General features: G+C 40.2%; 1 protein-coding gene across 4 annotated transcripts in view; it reads right to left on the reverse strand.

Moving 5' to 3' along the window:
* PRKN (parkin RBR E3 ubiquitin protein ligase) overlaps positions 1 to 23865 on the reverse strand; it is a 1262808-nt gene that overhangs the window by 195110 nt on the left and 1043833 nt on the right. For all 4 annotated transcript variants that reach the window (XM_048844067.2, XM_048844065.2, XM_048844069.2 and 1 more), the window contains 2 exons: positions 23199 to 23260; positions 1762 to 1911 (listed from right to left, as the gene is read on the reverse strand). In XM_048844067.2, coding sequence (XP_048700024.1) covers positions 1762 to 1911; positions 23199 to 23260 — 212 coding nt within the window. The remainder of the gene's footprint in view (positions 1 to 1761; positions 1912 to 23198; positions 23261 to 23865) is intronic.

Below are 23865 nucleotides of genomic sequence, written 5' to 3' on the forward strand. Positions count from 1 at the left end.
GCATATCCTCCGGAATGGTGGCTGAAGGGGCATACGAACGTTTAGCATATCTTTCATGTAAATACCTTGTCACATCGGCTACAAAAGTGCCATGCAAATGCCTGTTCTCACTTTCAGATGATATTGTAAATAAGAAGCAGGCAGCAAGTATCTCCATAAACGTAAACAAACTTGTTTGTCTTAGTGATTGGTTGAACAAGAAGTATGACTGAGTGGACTGTAGGCTCTAATGCTTTACATTGTTTTGTTTTTGAGTGCAGTTATGTAACAAAAAATCTACATTTATAAGTTGCACTTTCTTGATAAAGAGATTGCACTACACTACTTGTATGAGGTGAAATGAAAAATACTATTTCTTTTGTTTATCATTTTTACAGTGCAAATACTTATAATCAGAAATATTGAGTACTGTACACTTTGTATTCCGTGCTGTAATAGAAATCAATATATTTGAAAATGTAGAAAAATATCCAAAAATATTTAATAAATTTCAATTGGTATTCTATTGTTTAACAGTGCAATTAATCACAATTTTTTTAATTGCAGTTAATTTTTTCGAGTTAATCATGCGAGTTAACTGCGATTAATCATCAGCCCTACATTTTTTTCTTTTTTAACCAATCCTGAAATTTAATCTGAGGTATTTCTTTTTGTTTAGTCGTTCTTGTTTCTCATTTCTTTTCCACCGCCACCCTTTATTTTGTAGCCCTGTGCCAGTTCAGAGAGCTGGGGAACTTAATGTTTTACATGCACCACTGCATGGACAGATAGGAAGTTGTACCAAGGTCGAGAGATGCTAACCTACTCATAGAAGAAAAGTTACAGTAACTTCCTAGTTCAGCAAACAATTATTCCTCTGTGATATCAGTTTGGGCAACATCAAAACCACAATAAAAAAGTACATTTTCCACCACAAAAAGACAACAGCAACAGCACGCTGCTATTTTATAAATATATATATTTTCTCTCCTTCCGCCACCTGCATGAATTTAGGAATAATATCAGGCACAAGAGGACTTCCCTGGTACCAGCATCAGTTAGTCACTGCAACCTATCATTTAGTAGAGCCTTGTGTATAGAACTTTTTCCCCTCCAGCCCTTTTCTTTTAAGATACAGTGGTAATTTTATTCAAGAAAATGACTGATTCACCTGGTCTGACCTCTTAGCACAACATATTTTTAAATGCTGCTTATTTTGTTTTCCTAAAAATACCATTCATTCTGCACATCCTTAGTTAAAAATGGGTTTAGTGAGATAATAAAGCACAGAGTTTTCTGCATTAATCTTCATTATGTTTCTTAAAATACTCACACAATGTCACTGAGGTATCATTGACTGGTCATTCTCTCTCCCTTCATCCCCCTCTCTAATTAAGAAGGGTGGTACTAATACAACAATAAATGGTTTGCACTAGATCTTATTCAATTTTGCTGAGTGCTGGGAGAAAAAAGTCAAAGCTCCTGGCTTGTAATTTGCACAGTTCAACTGCTCACTGTAACTACTTCGATCAGCAACTTCTCAAACCAATTAAAGCAAAGGATTCTGGGATGGACATACTCTACATGACAAAGTAGTGATTTCTAGGCTCTGGCACGGTATTAAAATTGTTTATTGAAAGCTACTGAATCTCACTGTGGTATGAATGGTAATTCAGAGTCATCAATGTGAAAAGAAAATACGTTGTTTTTTTTAAGCTTCTTGTTAGATCCTGCAATCTCAATTGATTCCCAGTGAGCTATAAGGAAAGTGCAGAGTCTTACCCCACAGCCCAGTCCATTGCTTGGCTCACATACGATTTTTCTCACTTCTGGTTCAGGAAGCAGGCCAGCACCACATCCGGGAGTAGGACACAGCACTCCGCCCATCTGCAGCACACACTCTTCTGCACCGTAGCGCTGGTAGCGGTCGTACTGCAAGGAAAAATACATGTACTGTAGTTCAAAGAGCCTGGGGGGAAGGGGGGAAATCCCAAACTGTCTCGCTCTGGTTTATCTTGCTCAATTAAATCAGCAGTTATGATGTTTCTTTTACACAGTAAAATCAGGTTATTTGTCAGATGTTTGGGGACATCAAAGTACTGCCACGTTGTTTCAGGACACAGGGTAAATGCCACAATGCTTCATTCCACATTAGATACAAATTGGGGGGAGGAAATCAAAGAGCTGTAGCCAGAAATTAACAGTATAATGAGTCAGAGCCAAAAGTATCCCACAATTACACAAGACAACTTTCTTTTGAAAAACATATTCCAGATAGACAAACTGAGCCACAAAATCTTTCTGTGGGTAACTATTTTAATTTCATGTGTAGGTGTTTCTATTTCTCATAGTAGTGTCAGTGTTTCACAGACTTTCATTAAGTAGCCTCACAACACCAGGGAGGGAAGAATCTCCATTTTACAGATGGAGACACCAGAAAGTTAAGTGACCTATCCAAGTTTACACAGGAATTCTGTGTCAGAGTCAGAAATAAAACCCAAATCCTATTGAGTCCTAGCCCAGTGCCTTAGCCATGACACCACTCTGTCATGTGTCTAAGAAAGAAGTATAAATTGGACCATCTCTGTCACTTTTAATCAGTACCATACTTCAGGACTGCTTGCAGAGTATGGGTGGCAGAAACTGATCCTAAGTAAAGAAATATAAGGATCTCTCTGGTTTATCACTGGGGTTAATCACAGCCTGCGAACTTGTTTTTAAACATGACTGTCTTTGTCTACAGTAGGTGCTAAGGAGAATTGACCAAAACATGCAGGGAACATTTTCATCCAAATTTTGAATCTTTGGAAAATTTAGACAAACTCAACAAGTTTTAAAATATTTTAATCAGCATGTTAGTTAACACATTTAAAAACCACCATTCATTTCAGAGTGTAGACAGACCTTAAGACAGTTAGATGGAACCCAGGTGTTAAATACAGCCTGTGGGCTAGATCAGTCCAGCCCAATATATATTTATGTGACCATTGGCCCTCCTGACATATTCAGATTGCACAAAATTTCAGCTTTCATTTTTTAAAAAGTAAAATTCTAGCCCTTGTGGTTGTGAAGAAAACCTTAAAAATGTTACATGAGGGTAAACCAATTCTGTGTTTGCTTCTTAAGTCTGCAGAGAACCTGAAACAATAAAGGAGACAGGTTTGAACTCTAGCCACATCACTTGAGTGTGTCAAGCAAATGACATTTTAATGTCATCATTGCACTGTCAATCACTGTAGAGGGTGAAATGGGGTATTGAAAAAAGGTCCAGAGAGAGGTGGGAATTGAGAATTTGCAACTGCAGGGAAGGAAATGCAGGGCGAAGAGCAGAGAGGAAAGACAGGGAAGAAGGACAGAAACAGAAAGGAAGATGGAGAAGAAGGAAGAGAAACAACAGATAGAAATAACAGTGGTCCAAATGGTGGGCATATTTTCCCACTGAGTGACAGTGAGTCAATTAAGTATGTAACAAATAATAATAACTAGAAGTTTGGTTATTATGTAAAGGCCCGTTTCTACCCTTGAACTATAGTACACTTCTCCGTGATGTCAGTGGGCCTTCTGCTGAAGATGGAGTGTACACAGTCCCAAATTAAGGCCTCAGGCCATAGACCACAACGATAAGTGGAGTTTGGCTCTCTCTGCTGAATGAGTTTGGCACTCCGGTCTAGATGGAATCTAACATGGTGTAACATGCATACTGCAGGTGCAAGAAGAAGTTTAAATTACACCAACTCACACTTCTGATCTGTACATTTGGTTTTTAGTCACTGGTGTAGCTGCAAAAGTATAAACTCCTACTGTAGTCATGCTTTATGCCACTGCAGTAACTGGTCTAGCTTACCCTGGTTTCAAATTGGGATAAGCTAAACGGATACAAATCAGCTTGCACTAGGTTAAATCATGTCTAAAATATGGTTTTGCACTGATTCAGCTCTACCAGCAGTTGGTAAAACTCCAGTGTAGAGCAGGTCTCAGTGAATCTGGCCCATTGCACAATGAATAACTAAAAGAGAAAAAACTAAAAGGCAAGAGGGAAATGAGTTGGATGAATTTTCTCAGAAGATGGGGAAATGAGCTGAAGGTGTGCAAATATCACAAAACACAGTGTAAAATTACAGCTTTAATGAAAAGATTTAGTACTTCTTAAAATTCTACCTAATATATAACTCATGACAATTTTGGATTACCAAAAACACAACCGCACCAAAACTATGGAAAAATGAAGCAATGAATCCAACCCCCCACACAGGGAGGATGCAAATGAGCACTTTAAACACAGGAGCTCCTATGCATATTTTGCAGGTACAATTTAGGAGGCCCCTCATCATTTTGCAGGAGTTACATGCTACAAGTAACACATTCTTTTTCGCTGTATTTTTTAAAACAAGTATGAGAGTTTTGAAAGCCACAGTCAAATTACATAATATCCACGTTAAAAATAATAATCTTATATCCTGTTTTATAAAATCTTTTCCAAACAGTTGGGAAAAATCTATAAAAAAATCCATCTCTCTTTATATTGAACAAAGCAAAATACAAAAGCTAATTGGAGAAATACCCTTTTAAAGAAGAATCATTCAGTGTATGAGAGGCATGAGCAAATCAGTTGGAAATTGGGGATTAATATCTTATATGCCTTCTTGTTAGAAAGGAATTTGAAGACATCAGCATTTAGAGAGGCATATATAACACGTGTCTGCAAGGTCCCCTTGAACGTGGGGGCTCAACGAGTCAAATGGTGTTTAACATTATTATGCATGAACCCATTTATCCCAGTGTAATGGGATAAATATTTAATGTTGGAATCTATCAATTTTCAACCAAGTTTGTGATTCTTGCAGTAAATATGTTGAGTGCTCTGAGTCATTCTGCTGGCCTTGAACGGAAATGCTGGTAATCACAGCTGCAAAGCTCTCTGAGGACCTCATTTTTCGTAAAAGCACAGAGTGGACCTGAAGGTGAGGAGGGAGATTGTCTTACCCTGTCTTAAAAGGTAACATTCAATTGTGCTGAATGTTTGATTGTTAGTAGCTTCCTATTATAGACACAAACACCAGCAATACTACAGTTGAGGGTCTGTCAGCATTTCCATTATAAATCCTCAGCTGAAAAGAGAAAATGATCTCCAGTCTCAAACTTGACATAAAAGAAGGCAGCAAGATTTCCCCCACTGTAATAAAAAAATTTTCATGACAAAAATCAATTCTGTCTTCATAAGTTATAGGCAGCAAAATGGATTTACAGGGTTCATTGGGAAAAAAGCATCATATTTTGTCCAACGCATTTGACATGTTATACTGGTTCAGCACAGAAATCATGCCAAATCATTATACAATTATAGCACTGTCAAGAATGATTTTCATACCATAAAAAGCCAAACAAATGGATCAATTGGAAAACAGAGAAGATCCTACTAAATGCTTTGCACATTCGGCTATCCACTTACAAACCTGTCTCCCACCTCTAGAGCTCAGATACATTTACAGAGGTGTCATTTGCCAATATTTTTCTTTTCTGTCTATACTGTAGATCAATTAAAGGCCCAGACATCAACTGAAAATGAAGAAGCAGAACTGTACAAGTCTACTGTCATAACAAAAATCAGTTATATTCTAATATACATTGTATTCTAAGGTTAAAGAACAAAATATCTCACTTTATATTAAGGGTACATTTATAAATAGCTTATAAAGGGTTAATACACAATGAAGAAGTGGTTAAATCATTTGCTATAGAATTCAAGAGGGCAACAGATTGCTGTCAGAGGGCAGCCCTAACTGCAGTGCCCTCTTGCAACAGGCCCTGGCATGACCAGTGCACCCATTTCTCCCCTGAGGTAACCCACAGACTCTACTTTAGGCTATCTTGCTTCAATAGTACCTCTTCATGGGGCTGGGTTTATTACAAGAACACAGTGCAAATAGTTCAAAATTCAAATTCCCAAAACATAATTTGCACTGCGGTGATAAACGAGTAATCTTTAAAATCACATATCCTCAGGGCGATTGATGTAACACAGACCACATTCCGGTGTCTTCCGCCACACCTGGATTCTTTGTTGGTCCTCTTCTGTCCCTCTTTCAGGATGGCCCCCACAGCCCTTCCAGCTGGAGTGCAACCCCACTCTTCCTAGCAGGAACCCCCATGGCATCTCTGATGGGTGATCTTCCTCACAAGAAGAGCATCCCTCACTCCTCCTGACCCTCTCTTTGTTCTTCTGGGTCCAGCTCTCCAGTACAGAGATGTCAGCTGCTAAACCGCACCAGTGCTCCCCCTTCCTTCAACCCTCTCCAGCCTTCAACTTTGGCACTCTGGCTTAGAGCCAGCAGGCACCTCCCTGTGCTGCTACTCTTGCCATCAGTCCTTTCCAATGGATCTGCCCTACCTCTCTGCCTTGGGGACACCAGCCAGCAAACCCCTCTTGCTGCTCTCCTTTCCTTCAGCCTTCCCCCAAGAGACACCTTCTGTATCTAGCAGCTCTCACCTGCTTCTTTTCCTCACTCTCACTCAAACAGCTCTGATTCACTGGGTCTCTTAAAGTCCTGAGGTGCTGCCCTACCTCTTAAATGACCAAATGGAAGCACCTGTTCTGGCACAGGGAAGCTGGATCCACTTCATTCTCTGGGGCCAACCACCCTGTGACAGTTGCATACAATCATGGATTAGAACTCTCTAACACCTTCTACTTAGCATTATGTGTAAGACATAGAACTCATGTCTGTAACATGCTTACAACAGGTGAAATTTTCATAATTGTCCAAGTGACTTAGGAACCTAACTTATTTTTAGAAATAGGCAAAATACACGTGACAATAGGTTTTAGGATCCTAAATCACATAGACACCTGTGAAAACATTACCCATCTATTTATCATTTATGAACACCTTATACATTATTTATGGATGTATCTTTAATGTCAATTGAAACTGAACAAACTATACTTAGGATAAAGGTATATTCCACCATTTCAGACAGACTTCTGAATGATCTAATGGACGGGGCACTGGACTGGACAGCTACTAAAGAGATCTGGATTCAATTTTTGACTCAGGCACACACGTTATGGGTAACTTTAGGTAAAACACTTGATCTACTCTGCACCTCCATTTTCCATCTGTAAAGTGGGGGTGATACTTCTCTACCACACAGGGATGTCGCAAGGATAAAAATCCATTAATAACTGAGAGATCATCAGGTACTATGGTGATGAGGGCCATATAAGCAGAAAGAAATTAAAATTTCCCCAAACAACCATTTAATAATGACATCCAGCATGGAAGGAATCAACCACAAGCCTTCTACCATTGTTAGAAACTAGCTTTAAAAGTAATCTGATGTAAATTTGTGAGGCATTCAGATATTGCTATGATGAAGGCCACAGAAATATCTATAAGTAAATAACTGGAGACTGCCAATTTTCATACATGCATAAACAAACATGGAAAAAACTTGTATTGTGTAAATTTCCCAATTAACAGTATTTAAAAAAATGTTTAAAATTAGGGTGACCAGATGTCCTCTTTTTATAGGGACAGTCCCGTTTTTTGGGACTTTTTCTTATATGGGGGCCTATTACCCCCCACCCTCCGTCCCATTTTTTCACAGTTGTTATCTGGTCACCCTACTTAAAATACACTTAAAATTGTGCTTAATTTTAAGTGACAAGCACTCCATCAACTAAGTCTTTTGCATGAAAAATATATTAATGCTACAGGAGAAAAATCTGCTGAGGAGTTCTGGAAGGTGACCAGATCATTCTGGGGACTGGAAAGGGGACATGGTAGCCTATCACTATTATGACACAGATTTGAATGCAGCAAGGTTGCTAGTAATCACAAAGCTGAGGGTATTTGAAGTTTTTGGGCATTTAGTATATTTGGAACTTTAAAGGGCCAATTTACCAAAGCTGAAAGCAATGGTTAGCATAACTGACTGGGAACCAAAATTTAAAGTGTGGGTGTTTACAAAAACTGTGTATTGTTCAAGGACATAACAACTGGATGTCCAAAAAGCCACAGTTCCACAGACATAAAAGAAGGTAAGCTTGCCAAAAAGCCATACTGGTTAAAAGGAGATTTGGAAGCGCTGCTAAAACATAAAACATCAATATGTAAAAGGAGGAAAAACAGGGGAAAAGGGCAATGAATATAAGCTACAAGTTAAACAAATGTAGGTGTCAAGGGAAGCTAAAGGAATCAATGAAATATCAATGGCCAGTAAGATTAAACACAATAAGATGGCATTTTAAAAACATATTAGGAAACAAAACCAACAAAAATCCCTAGGTCAGGTATAAGTCCATTGCTAGACGTGGATGGTAAAATTGTAAATAATGCTGCAGAAAATGTTCAATAGATATTTCTTTTCTGTATTTGAAATGAAGCAGGAGAAAGTATCCATATGATGTTGTGGATAGAATAGAAAGTTTACCATCTGTGATAAAGGAGGATGTGAGTCAGCAGCTGCTCAAATGAAACATTTTCACATCCACAGGACTGGATTACTTCCACGTAAGAGTCTTAAAAGAACTACCTGAGGAACTCTCTGCATCATTGTTAGTTTTTTAAATAAATCTTGGAAACCTGGACTAAATCCAAAGGATTGGAGGCCTATCAATGTAGTTCCAATATTTAAAAAGGGTTTAAAGGATAACCCAGGTAAGCCTGATGTTGATTCTGGATAAAATAATGGAAAGTTAATTTTGGACTCTATCCATAAAGAATTAAAGGCTAAAAATAGATTTTTTGCCAGTCGGCATAATTTCGTGGAAGGTTATGTCTTATCAAACAAACCTGTTGTCTTCTTTAAAAAAAAAACAAACAACCAAAAAAACCCAAAAACCAAGATAACAGGTCTGATTTTTTTAAAAAAAGAAACTGTGGTGATATAGTAACCTTGATTTCTCTAAGGCATTTGACTTAGAACATGTCTTCACTGTGGGCTAAATTGGCACTGCTGCGATTGATGCAGCAGCAACGATTTAGCAGGTCTGGTGAAGATGCGATAAATCAATGGGAGAGTGCTCGCCCCTTGACTTCAGTACTCTACCTTAATGAGAGATTGAAGCTATGTTGATGGGAGAGCATCTCCCGACGACACAGAGCAGTGTAGAAACTGTGTTAAGTCAATGTAAACTACTTCAACTTAAGTTGCGTAACTTACATTGCCGTAACCCTCTGGTCTAAACAAGGCCTTAATTCCCCATGACATTTTGAGTGAAAAGCTTGCATTATGTGGAATTAACAGGACACACATTATTCTATGGTTTAAAAACTGGCTTGCTGACAAATCTCGAAATGTAGTGTTACTGGGGAGACATCAAAGAGTAGGACAATTTCTTGCAGGGTTCCAGAGGGACTGGTTCTTGGTCCAACAATATTCAATATTTGTATCAATTGTCTAGATGATTATATAACATTCTTTGGTGTTAAAGTTTGCAGAGGACACATAGATTGGTGCAGTACTAAATAATGAGGAGGACAGGTCTGATCTGAATCACCTTGTGAAATGGCCACAATCCAACAAAAATGCATCTTAATACAGCAAAATGCAAGATAATACATCTGAGACAAAGAATGAAGGTCTGTAACTACAGAATGGGGGAGACTGTGTGGAAAGCAATGACTCAGAGAAGGACTTGGGGATCAATGAAGATAACCACCTGAATTTGAGCTCTCAGTGCAAAGCTGTGGCAAAAAGGGCTAAAGCAATTTCTGGATGTATAAGAAGGGGAATATCTAACAGAAGTAGGGAAGCAATTTTGCCTCTATACACAGTATTGATAAGACCACTGCTAGAATACTATGTCCTGTACTGGTGTTCATGTTTCATGAAGGATGGGAAATATGAAAGAGTTCAAAGGAGGGCCACAAAAATGATCCAGGGGCTGGAAAACAAGCCTCAGGATGTGAAGCTTAAGGAGCTCAACCTATTCAGCTTATCAAAGAGAAGGTTGAGAGGTGATTTGATCACCATGTATAGGTATTTATACGTGGAAACGATATTCACTGGACTGAGGTAGCTTCTAATCTTGCTGAGAAACAAGTTTGATTAATAACAAGATTCACTAGCTGGAAGCTGAAGTTAGACAAATACAATCTTGAAATAAAATGCAATTTCCTAGCAGTGAGTTTAATTGTAACATTGTAACTCACCAGGGCTTGGAGTCTTTAAGACAAGAATAGATAGCTTTCTAAATGATATGCTGACAAATCCAGCATGGGTGGCACCTCAGTCTCTCCTATTCTCTGCCTATGGCACACAGCAGTTGAATCTCCTGAGTCTGAAATACTTCTAACAGAAGTCATTGGACTCAGTAATGGGGTATTTAAGTGAAATCTGATGGTATGTGTAACCCAGGAGGTCACACTAGATAATCTGATGGTCCCTTCTGGCCTTAAACTCTATGAAAGGTCTATGTAAAATACCAACCAACGAAACCTCTGATCAGAAATGGTATTAAATGTCATGCTTGTTGCCAGTCTCGGGTGGGGTGGGGGGAGGCAATGATTTAATGAACCTAAGACTTTTATATACTTGAAGTAGTGCCTTCAGATCAGGGTAGAACTACATTGGAAAAGCAGACTACAGAAGCTTCTAGTGCCCCGGCCAATGCTGAACTGTATCTATTCTTAGGCTAAACAGAGAACTTCTAAAGTCCAGCGTGGTTATCTAGCACTTAAATGAAGTCCAGATCATTCCTTCCCAGAGAGAAATCTATGAAAAGACAAACTTAAGCTGCAGTTTCCACCACATCTTGATGTTGAGGTATGCACAGTTTGGCACTTACAGATTTAGCAGGGACCTCCTAATGGAGAGGGGCATATAGATGGAAGCTGAACAATCATAATATCCTCCCCCTCCCACTTCCCATTCCTTCATGGGATCCACTTGGAGCTCTGAACAGTTCCTGATTTTCTAGCCACCATATATTAGGCCTGGTTTTCTCTCACTTAAGTGTAAATCCAGTGGCTTTAACAGAGTTACTCCTGATCGACATGAGTATAAAACTGGTGTAAGTGGGGATCAGAATCTGCTCAGCTGCGTTAAGATTCGGAGATTAAACAAGCCTCTAATAGCTAGGTGCACAAAACCATTCTGAAATATGTTTCTGAAAACATTACTTGCCAGGGCTCTCTAAAATAGCATAAGCAATATTGTAATTCTGTATTTTAAAAATTATGTATATTGCTTTTTCTTTCTACTTATCTAAGAACATCTGACAGTACAACTCCCAGGGAATTTAGACTAAAGTTTAATGATAGCTGCAAATCAAGAATTTCTAATATTTAAAAGGTAATTTAATTACTTTTTAAAACTCCAAGTAAGGGTGTTTCAGAGGGAAAAAATCCACTTGCTAGGGTCAGGTTGTTTTTACTATTCCCATAAATCAAATAATCACCTGTATATTTTAAAATTAATTTTGGAGGCTCCTAGTCTATAGGTGGACTTAGCATTTTAGGTAATTTTTGTCACATGTTTATAATATATATCTAAAATGTACATAATGCAATTATTTGATACCAAAATCCAAAAAATATAAGATACCTAGTGCTAACATAAATACTTAAAAAAAAATCTATCAGGTATGTAAGTATGATTATAAACAGGAAGTGAGGGAGTAACTGACATTCACACAAAGGGAGATGATGGATTAGAATTCAGGAGTTCCTGGCTCTTCCTCATTTGTACAGACCACTCTGCCACTTTACAACTCCTGTGCTATTGGCCACCCACTGTTGGCTGGCTGGGATGGGGAAGGGTGAAACTATGGTACCACCTCCTCTCTGTTCCCTTTGGGACATTATGCACGCAGGCATGGGGAGCAGGAAAGGAACTGTGCTCTTAGTTCCTGGGCTGGAATTCTGCCTGGATCTTGAGGGCCATGAAATGCCAGATAAGGCATCTTGGGCTCCCTCTGCAATTGTGCAAAAGCATAAAGACCAAGGTGAATCTGGCCCTTAAAAACAAGAGAATATTTCAGATAAGAAGCTAATGATAAGCCCTGTGCAGGATGATTTGTAGATGAAAATTGCTGCAAAGAAGGAATTTGAAGGAGAGGGTGCAAGATGGACAAAAAAGGGGAGATTATTTTAAGTTTATGGGACAGCATGAAAGAAGGCATGAAGCTGAGAAAAGGAAATAAAATAAGAAGCAAGGAGAGAAGACTATGAAAAATATAGGTGGTGAGAAGGGGGGTGTGGGACATGAAAGCAGATATAAGAGAGGCATGTAGGGCCTTGACAGTGAGGTTCGGGAGATTGGATTTTTTTTCTCCAGTTTAGAGATGAAAAGCCAGTGAAAGGATTTAAGAAATATCATGATGCCCTCTCAGTGACAGAAGAGAGCAAGATGACTTTAACAGTGAACTTTTACATTGTGTGGAAGGAGAAGAGAGTATTGGGGAAGGCAGAGAGGATAAGGTTAGAGTTATCAGGAGAGGCCAAGGTGCAGAAAAGAATTCTAGCTGTAGGTGTAGTCAGGAGAGAACATGTTTTGAAGATATTCATAAAGGAGGTAGTTACTGGATTTGGTGGGAGTAGAGAAAAGTCACTGGTGAGGACATTGGGACACTGTAAAGCTCATGACATAGTTAATTGGAACAGAGATAAGAGGTGGTAGGGAGGGATCAGGAGTGCAAACATATCTCAGTTTCAGACAGAGAGTGAGTTTGGGACTGTGGTGGCATACACAATGATTGAGTTGAGAGTCAGATGGAGATCTGAGGCTGAACAGATGAGTAGAGGACAGGTGCTGAGAGGTGGATTCAGAAGTCACTGGCAGAAAAATATAGCTGAAGCCAAGGGAATGGATGGAGTCAACAAAGGAAAAAAGAGAAGGGGAGAGAGGACAAGACAATGAGGTAGCCAACAGATAGGAAGAGACTTATATTCATGAAAGAGAAAGATTTGAGGATGAAACTCCATATTAACAAAACAGCCCACAATTTTCTCAGGGTTACCTAGGTATTGGAAAGACCTGGGCAAATTCTCCACAGCAAATAATTTATCTAATGAATATTATTTCTTTCTCTGTTTGTGAATTTTCCAGGGGCAGCTGACAATTTTCTCAATTTGAAATTTCTAAATTGAAATTATTTGCTTAACAATTTATATGAGTAATTCTTGGTACATAGACAGTTACGACCACTTTGTTGCAGTAGTATATTTGAAATTCAAACTCCAAACTGTTGACTACTTTAAACTCATCAGACGTATTCCTGTTTACTGATTGGATGAATGTAATGTGATAATGAGTTCAAAATTCACTTCATGTGAATATTCTTTAACATACACTTAAAATTCACTGGTTCCACAAATATTCATACCATCAAACTCATTCAGTACTATATGTGATGGAAACATAGTACAAAAAGGGCACAAGAACATTTTCAGCAAATTTCTTTTAAAATATGAATGAATGTTACATTAAGTATGTAAAAGTTTGTTATTACAATAACCAGGGTGTGGGCGGTCAAGCCTAGCGGTCAGAGCTGGAGACATATTAGGTTCCAAGGCCAGGCATCAGAGCCAGAGCCAGTGCAAGAGTAAGGCGTCAGAGCAGGGACCTGGAGTATGTCAGGAAAGCAAGAACTGGGAATAGAGGAGGGTCTGGGATAAGGACAGGAACCATAAGCAGGCAGGAATGCAGGATTCAGGAACCAGATAAACAAGAGGAGTCCATTGTAGCAGCCAGCCAGGGATTTCTCTAATTGCTCTGACAACTTCCTGTGTTGCTTCCTGGTTTATATAGAGCTCCTCAGCCAGTCAGGGTTGTTGGATGTTTCCCTCAATCAGGAGCTTCAGGGTAAGGGCCCTCTGCAAGCCAGCACTTCACTGGTTCCCTTTTCTGGTTACTCAGGTGAGCTGCTGGGTGTCAGTTGTGGCCAAAGGACACATGGGCCTGCATTCGAAGCTCAAGATCCCTCACAGTTATAAAAAGGAAAGTGAAAAATTGTTCTCCTTAACCACTGAGAACAGGACAAGAAGCAATGGGCATAAAGTGCAGCAAGGGAGATCTAGTTAGGTAAAACTTCCTAACTGTCAGGGTAGTTAAGCACTAAAATAAATTACCTAGGGAGGTTGTGAAATCTCCATCATTTGAGGTTTTTAAGAACGGTTTAGACAAACACCTGTCAGGGATGGTCTAGATAATACTTAGTCTTGCCTCGGTGCAGGGGACTGAACTAGATGACCTGACAAGGTCCCTTCCAGTCCTACATTTCTATGATTATTTACATACACACACACCCCAGAATTCTCTCAGCACTACTGTCACACCTCATATAACATAAACAGCTGTTTAAAGCTACCACACATAGCAAAAGATTGTTCAGATACACACCATCCTGGGACAGTGCTTCTGCAAAATTCCAACACTGGGGAGGCTCCTTTGCACAAAATCTCCTAATGCACAAAGGAATTTTGCTGAAGAATGGAGTGCCTCCCAGAAGGCTTACTCTGATTCAAGGGATACAACATCCAAAATGTTCCCAAAGAAAAGACTGCAATGAGTTGCAGCAACAGCAGCTAATGAGAGATCTGTTAAAATGGATCACTCCACTGTCAAAATATCAAGAAACTGGCCAATACATTATGCAACACTGTCAGAATTGACAATATAGCAGAGAGGTCTAGCTATACATTACTGAGCAGCTTCTTTCCTTGTCACTAGCCTGTCATCTGCTTTCTCTATGCTATGTCCTGTTGGGGGCACTCAGGTACAGCAGCAGATTTCTCCTGCATTATTTGTTTTCTCTTTTGCCCCTCACACATAGCTATTTTATTCATGAATCACAATATTCCATTTAAACAATTAAACATGTTTTTTATCACTCTTGGGGAAAAAAAGAAGAAAGTTTCTCAGAGTCATTAGGAAGAATCCATAACACAGTTCCATACAGATTGCCAGTAATCTTACTGTGTTAGTACACTGTAGTGTTTAGGTCTGAATCGAAGCACACCCTCTCTTTTCTCTAGCTTGTTGTTGAATTACTTGTCTTATACAAGTAGCCATGTTAGTCTGGATCTGTAAAAGTGGCAAAGAGTCCTGTGGCACCTTATAGACTAACAGACTATAAAGTGCCACAAGACTCTTTGCCGCCTTTGCCTTATACAGTATTTGGACAGAGCCCACATTTACATTTGCTGCATCTTTAGCATATTTTTGTAAGCAGCTTGTAATATCATTACTCGTTAACTCATTTCCATTTAATCACAGAGAAAGCCAGCCTCACAGGACAAATAGCTGCTCTGTAGGAGACTGACTTTCTTACACTGTTTTATTTTTCAGCGGGTTCTTAGCTAATAAATCTTTCCTCCCAGTCCTCAGCATCTGTCATGTACCTATGAAGTGAAGTGGTTAGATAGAGGGCTGAACCTTATCCAAGTGAAAATGAAGGATTATGAATGATGAAATCAAACTTCACGGGGGAGGGAGGGACAGGCGGGTGAAGTCCCAAACAGCTAAAATCTCAATTGTGGTAACATGCAAAAGTTTAGATTTTGGCTCTGCTGAGGCAGTCTGTTCTGGAGATTCTCTTTATGTTTATTGGTTTGTACAGAACAAGAGCTTTGTACATTGAGAGAACTTACACAACGAAGACCCAAACCAACCAGAACCACTCTTGCTGCATTTCCTTCATGTTATAATACACCAGGAAACCACAAGAAGATAGATAACGAAAAGCCAAAACACTAGGATGTCTCTTCTCCTGCAAGTGTTTCTGAAGAAGATTGCCTTTGGAGACTAGAGCTGTATGAATAATCAATTTTTTGGTTCACTAGCCAAACTGGAAACAAAATGAAAATAATTTTCATTTCGGATAAAAAACAAAATGTTTTCTTTTTCAGTTGCCTCAGACATTTTACTTGCTTTTTTAAACATTAAAAGTAAATGAAATTTGGAACCAAAGAAAGTGGCATCCCCCTAATACTTATGTGAGAAAGCTGTTAGTCCCCACTTTGCCGGATTCAGAGCAGGGATTTGAAACTTGGTCTCCCACATTCTGAATTCCTTAACCATTGGGCTACAATTGGGGCACCAGTACCATCTGTGCCTCCTCCATTTTGTGAATGGCATACAAGCCCCCTTGCAAATCTAGCCCAAATACATATTTCCTTTTAGAAATGTCAACACAGCTCATTTTGACATTTAAAAAAATATCTGACCAAAACAATTAACCAAAATAAATATGAAATTGTGAAATGTTTTGGCCGACCCAAATCTGCATTTCAGAGGTAAAAGTTTCACCCAGGTCTATTGGACGTTTTACTAGTAAGGACTATGAGGAACCCTCTCAAAGCATGACAGACGAGGCAGAGCAGTAATCTGTTGCCATCCATTTGTGTTGCTTTACCAACACTCTGTATTTCAATAAAAAATGTTTCACAAACCAGTTAATAGTAGTAAAGTTAAAAAGTCAACAAAACACAGCATGTAGCAGTGAAATGAATATACCGTGTGGTGGGATAGGTTTCCATCCCAGTCAGGAATGGGTTAAAGAGCTCCCCTGGGCACAATCAGACCTAACCCAGTGCACCTATGAGGCCTGTCAAATCTGGAGAGGGTCAGCTCTTACAAAAGAGGATCCAAATCCAGTGCAGAGTGGCACTCAAAAGCAAGATCTAGAGCTCTCTAGCCCAGTGTTCTTCACTTCAAGGCCCACGAGCCAGTGGTAGCTCCCATGGACCCTAAGTGCGGCTCCCTGTCAACCGTGCTCTCCCACGGCAGTGGGGCTGCACCTAAGGCAGGCTCCCTGCCTGCCCCGGCCCCATGTCGCTCCCGGAAGTGGCCAGCACGCCCCTGTCAAGCCACAAGTCCCAGCAGCTCTACTACTCACCTGTACCCCACCGTCAAACCTCTCAGCATGATGCACCAGGACCAATACTTAAGGTAGGCCTCTACCCACTCTGAGAGGTTCTACCTGGGGACAGGAGAAGTAGACAACATCTGGATGGCTTCATTTCAGGAAGAAGGAAAATTGGCTGCCTGCACTAGGTAAGAGGCTTATCTTGTTAAGAGGTATTATTTGTGTTGCGGTGCCACGTAGGAACCCAGACTATGGGTTTGAGGATACCATTGCGCTTAGCATTGTACAAACACAGAATAAAAAGAGCATCCTTGCTCCAAAGGGCTTACAGTCTAAGGATGTGCCTGCACCACAACTGGAAAGTATGATTTCTAGCACAGGGTGGATGTACACAGACTAGCTCTAGCGTGGTGACACAACACTTCTTTCAAGCAAGCAATTATAGCTATGACAGTGAAAATCAATCCCTCTTCTGCAAGTTAGCTTCTTCAAACTGTTCAGCCCACAGTCCTGAACAAGTTACCAAGTAAAACAATGTGCAAAAAATGGATGATATTGTTCAAAAAATGTCTGTTGAAACTGGGATTTTCTTTTTCTTTTTTTTTAAACAGGAACCTGGGTTTTGGACTAAACTAAATTTGTCATTAAAAATGTCCGCTCTCCATGGAAAATTTCAATATTTCAAAACAAAGTATTTTGATTTTCTGGGTAAAGTTTTTTTTTTTTTTTAGCAATAATTTCACTTTATTTATTGAAAACTCACAATTTTCTGCATGTGGGGAAGGTGGAGGAGGGAACAAATACAAAAAGCATGTTCTGACGAGCTCTAGTTGACACCTCATCTATTAAAACTGTCTCCAGTCAAAACACTTATCTGGTGATCCAAATTATGGCCACTTCTTTCGGTTTCTTGCACTGGCCTGGTGTGTCGCTAAAGCAATTTTGTAACCTTATCAGGAAACTTGAAGACTCCTAATCAGTTCTTTCAGTTTAAACAAATCCAGGTTGTATCAGTTTGTCTCTTACTTTTGCTTAATTTTATAAAGTTTTATATGAGTCAAGCTAAACTTGCTACCTTTCACCAGTTGAGGTTATTAAGGATATAGACTTAATATCTATATTAATAGGCGCACAATGCCTATCACGATAGATATACTTAACAGGAACTCTGGAGTTCACATAATTGAGATTCAACTCTCTCTACAACCACTCTAAGTATTCTGGTGGGTGACCCATTGCTATGGAACTCCTTTTCACCAGATACCAGCATAACCACAGAACTTACCATCTCCCAAATTAAACGTAAAAAAACATCTATTTGCACTAGTTTTCCCTCACTGTTCATGTTTAGATAAAGAAACCAGGCACACACAGTCAGTATGTTCTCCAACAGTTTGTCCTGCCAGGTGCCAAGCATCCTCATCTCCTATTGGCTATTGGTGGTCAGCATTATTCAGCACCTCGCAGGATCAAGCCCCAGATGGAGGAGAGGATAGTACAGCATTAGAGAGACAGAGAGAGAGAGAGAGAGAGAGAGAGAGAATTTCACATTTGCTTTATTTGAATTTCTGTGAGCTCTGATACCACAGTGTCGGAGACATTAAAAACCGATCTACACTAATCATATTGCAAGGTGCATCTATCCTCCTGTGGTGTTTAGATGCTGCCTGTAATTATTAGAACTGGGAGCACTGGCTGTTGGGAGTCTGAAAGGACAGGAAACAGGAAGGGTGGGGGAGTTGAGGAGGCTGAGTGAGAGTTACCGAGGGTGCAGCAGCAGCTTGGTAAAGAAGTTTCCACTTTAAAAATAAAGTCCTGTTGAAGTTCGTTAGTACCTTGCCTGGTTGTTACAACATTTTAGCGATGAGGATGGGATCTTCTGTCTCTGAACCCACCTGCACCCTTTCTGCAAAGCCCAGGTGAGCCTCCAATTGCTTTTACTGCCTGGATCCATATGTTTGAGACTTATCTGCTTGCAATCAGTGCTACAGAGATTTCTGAAGTAAGAAAGCATGCTCTGCTAATCCACTGCCTTGGAGCAGAAGGGCAGCATATATTTTACACTTTTCCCTTTGCAGATGATAAATATGAGACTGCACTCACTGGATTAAAGAACTTTTTTGTGCCAAAAGTGAATGTAGTAGTTAATCGCTAGAGATTTCGCCAGCGTGAGCAGAAAACAGGGGAGACTATAATGCAGTATATTGCTTCCCTGAGGAGTCTGATTGTAACTTGTGACTTCGGGAATATGGCAGATGAGATGATCAGAGACCAGCTCATTGAGAAAACAACAATGCTTCATGTAAGAGAACACTTACTTCAAGAACCATAACTTACACTAGAAAAAGCAATAACCATTGCTACTCAGATTGAGTCAGCTACAGCTGAAGCCAAAATAATGAGCATGGATACAGGAGGCTCAGTCCAGGCTGTGACTCCTTTGCAGAAAAGTTCACTGTCGCTGCAGACAAACGACTCCAAGAGGAAAACTAATGAAAAATCACCAGATCAGCAAATTCAAAATACAGTAGAAGCATGCTTTCGCTGTGGATCCCCACAACACCTTGCAAGCTACACAGGTTGTCCGGCAAAAGTAGCTCAGTGCAATCATTGCAAAAAGATTGGGCATTTTGCTAAAGTATGTCACAGCAGCCAGTTCAATCAACAGGTGCATGCAGTTACAATACCAGATGTTACTGTGCTGAGCGTGGACAAAATGGACAAAATGGAGCGTGGACTACTGCACATATTCCAGAACAAATAAAGTGCACGGTAAATGTTTCCGCCATACCCTCAGGCAAACCACACTCTATTCAGCTAATGTTGGACACTGGCTCAGCAGTATCTATACTACCTGATTCCATCTATTTGCATTACTTTAAAGATGTGTCTCTTACTGAACCCAAACTTCACTTGGTGTGCTATTTGAAAAACCATATTCCAGTACGTGGCTGCCTGCCAGCAGCAGTTACTTTTAGGGATTGCTGTGTAACTGCAGAGTTCTACATTGTCCACAAAGGCACTCCTATCCTTGGCAGAGATTTATTGGCTGCTTTAAATCTCAGGGTAGTTAATGGACGAATTGATCTTCCTCAGCAAAGCACTCTTGCGGTACACACACCAGTTTCAGCTGGGACCCAACACCAGGTTGAATAGAAACTCGGCTGTGCTTATGGGTTTCTGCATAAAGTTAAAATGTGGAATAATGTGATGCCTGCACGGCACTTACCATTTTCAGTCAGGGAAGCTGTTTCAGAGGAACTGAGAAAACTTGTTCAAAAGGACATTATTGAAGAGACTGACTCCTCAGAATTGGTTTCACCTATAGTAGTGACGCAGAAGGGTGGAGGCATTCGCCTTTGTGTGGACTTAAGGGAGTCAAATAAAGCTATTGTGATTGACAGCCATCCTCTTCCTCACATAGAAGAAGTATTTGCAGAACTCCGTGGAGCAAAGATGTTTTCTACTCTTGATTTGCAGAGCGCATACTACCAGGTTATGTTGCATGAAGATAGCAGAGACCTCACAGTATTTATTACACATGAGGGACTATTCCGTTTTAAACATGTACCATACGGTCTCACATCTGCCCCAAGTGCCTTCCAAAAAATGATGTCATTGATTCTTAAGAATCAACATGGAGTTCAGTGCTATCTGGATGATATTATCGTGTTTGGAAACACTTCTGAGGAGCACGACAATAACCTGCAGTCTGTACTAAACTGCATCAGCAAAGCAGGCCTCAAGCTCAATAGGTCCAAATGCAAATTTAGACAAACTGAACTCTCCGTTCTGAGGCATACAATTTCACAGGCTGGACTAAAATCCTGTGTCACTTGCCAAATGCATGATAAGACAGCAGTGAAATGTACCCCTCCATTACAGCCTGTTCCTGTTCCTGAATCTGCATGGGAAAAAGTGGCGATTGACATTGTAGGACCCTTTGATACTGCTCAAAGTGACTGCCGTTTTGTCATCACTTTAATAGACCATTTCAGTAAATGGCCTGAGGTAGCATTTACATCGCAAATCTCTTCTGCTGCAGTAATTAAGTTCTTCTCTTGAGTTTTTAGCGGGGAAGATAACCCCAAAGAACTGGTTTCAGATAATGGTAGTCAATTTACTTCCCTGGAGTTTGAAACTTTTCTAGCAGAGAGGAACATTTTACACAGAAGGTCATCCCTATATTACCCTCAAGCCAATGGGGAAATCAAATGGTTTAACAGAAGTTTGAAAGAGAGTTTGCAAACGGCTAAACTGGAAGGGCGATTGTGGAGAACCTTCACTACTGATTTCTTGCAAGCATACCTGACTACACGACATGCAACAATGAAAAGATCGCCCACAGAGTTACTGCATGGGAAACAGATGAATACTAAACTGAACATTGCTGGACTGTTAAAGGCACGACCTGATGCCCCAATCGAGGATGATGTGAGAAAAACAGTTGAACAGAACCAAGCAAAGTATAAGTCTTTCACAGACAAGCGACGGGGTGCTAAGGAACCAAAGTTTGAATGTGGTTCCTTCATTAGAATATGAAAACCATAAATTCACAGCTCCTCTTAAAATCATAGAGAAGAAGGGACCTTACACCGATCGACTTTCTGATGGGCAGGTATGGAATGCTTCTTATCTTGCACCTGTCTATGCACCAAGAAGAGATTATGGCAACACCCAGTCTGCACTGGATGACTTCACCGTAGTATCAACACAACAAGACATTGCACTGGAACTGGGGCTTGAGCGATGACCACCTGTCTGGACTAGAGACTATGTTATGTATTATCTACAGAGTTTTCAGTGTAATGTTTCATATTAATGTTTACTTTAATTGGAAGAGTTTCTTAAGAGAGGAGGGAATGTGGTGTTTAGATGCTGCTTGTAATTATTAGAACTGGGAGCACTGGCTGTTGGGACAGGAAACAGGAAGGGGGAGGGTGGAAATTGAGGAGACGGAGTGAGAGCTACCGAGGGTGTAACAGCAGCTTGGTAAAGAGGTTTCCACTTTAAAAATAAAGTCCTGTTGAAGTTCGTTAGTACCTTGCCTGGTTGCTACAACACCTCCTTAGGCTTTTAAGAGGGGGATGGGTTGAAGAGGATGTAAGGGGTTAAGATGGGTAGAAACTGTTAGTCCCAATGGGCAAGTTGGAAGCAGTATGGTTTTCTATTGTACACATGAATACAGCATATGACAGACACATTTTTAAAGACTGAAAAAAGTAAAATATGTGCTATCTGGTCATGTGGGTAAGAAAATTCCCTGAGTCCTTCCTTTCTTCCCCTTGGCTTTTGTAGAACCTGTTTTCCTAATTTAGATGTATTTTCATTTTCTTCATTTTTTTTTCAGACCAAAGACTTTCTCTCATTAGTTGCTTCCCAACTGTTAATTTTAAACGTGCACACTAGTTCCAGGCAGTGTTACAAAAGTCATCATTAGACTTGTTACAATTTTGCTTTTGTGGGTAGATAACATAACTACAGTAATCTCTGTACTTAGGTGTGTCACAGTTTCAGGGTTAACTGCATCCCACCCCCCAATCCCCTCCACACACACACCAGTCTTCCTGTAGGGCAACATCTTACGGTTTCCAGGTCCTAGCTGTCACCTCTCTCGGGTGCAGACCCATGTCTCTCACCATCCAGACTGAAAGTGTAGGCTTACAGTCCCTCTTCACTTCACTGTGGCTTCCCGAAAAGGTCTGACTGGGATCCAGCTAGGGGCGTTGGAACTAGGGAGGTTGGGGGACCATGCCCCCCGCTTTTAAAAATTAATGTAGTTTGGGGGAAGGTGGCCACATTGCCCCCACCAAACTGCAAGTCTTGGGCATGCATGGAGTGGTGCCAGCAGGGGCTGTGCTTTGCAGCGCGGGAGCTGATAAGGTGATCAGCTCCCCCGCCATGAAACGCAGCCCCCTGGGTGTTGTGAGGCTTAGTTTGTTTAATATTTATGAGGTGCTTTGAGGGTCTCATATAGAAAATGCTATACACATTCAAAATGTTGTTATAGTTTTGAATAATAGGCTTTTAAAAATAAAGAAAAGTTCTGGACCAGAAAAAGATATAGATAATATCAAAGATAGCTTTAAATATCAATCCCTTAGGTAGACTTCATCCTTGTATTTTCTTGTTTGCCTATCTGCCACTTTACAGAGACTGTTTACTGCTGGAATCCTGAGTTGAAAAGCTGTGGCAGATAGCAGATGTACCAATTAATAACCTGTCAAGGCTGATGGATAGATTAAAAAAAATATTCTCACACACATCTCCTGTGTGTTTTTCTTCCCCATTTCAAGGCACTGGGGGGCCATGAGACATACTCTGCTTCCCTGGAGAGAAAAGAAACTGTCTCATTAGCATCTATCTTTCATGACACTATGATGCTGCCTTTGAGATGTTAACTCACCTGTTCTTTTCCCAGAATTCGGAAGTGATGAAGCTCTTTAATCAAGGAGTCTGGACAGCCAGCTGTTGGAAAGAAACAAAAAAATGCATTTTAGAATTCACTGTTCGTATTTTTGGGCCGCAGTATACCATGTGTAGATGCAGCGAGGACTGGATACACAGATCACATTAGACAAAAAAAGATTACATGAAACAAATTAGAAAGATAAGCTACAGTTCTATAGGCATCTGAACACTGAAAACCAGCTACCAAACGAATCCTACCACGTTTCAGAACACACAGGAATGCTTTGAAAGGTCATGTTCTGTATATCTTAGTGCTTTTCCTAAAGGGCTACAAACAGGAAAGAGAGAGAGATGAAAATACTGCCAGCCCCTAAGTGTAGGAGTCAACATATTGTAATTAGAGGGATTCTCATCAAAAGCCTGGAACTGAACACAACTCAATTCAGATCCAAATAATGGCCTGGGCCCATTTCTAAGCATAACACAAGCTTTCCTTGAGTCCCTGCAGGATTTCACAGATTTTGCAGGCCTCAGATACCACTATACTTTTTGGCTGTCTCCAGTATAATCCACTTAGCACATGTAACTATCACTCCTTGGAGTAAAACACAAACCAAATACAGGAAAAAGAGAGGTTTACCAGGCTTTTGATTAGAGCTAGA

Source organism: Caretta caretta, chromosome 3 (genome assembly GCF_965140235.1).
Source record: "Caretta caretta isolate rCarCar2 chromosome 3, rCarCar1.hap1, whole genome shotgun sequence".
In the NCBI taxonomy this organism is placed as follows: domain Eukaryota; kingdom Metazoa; phylum Chordata; order Testudines; family Cheloniidae; genus Caretta; species Caretta caretta.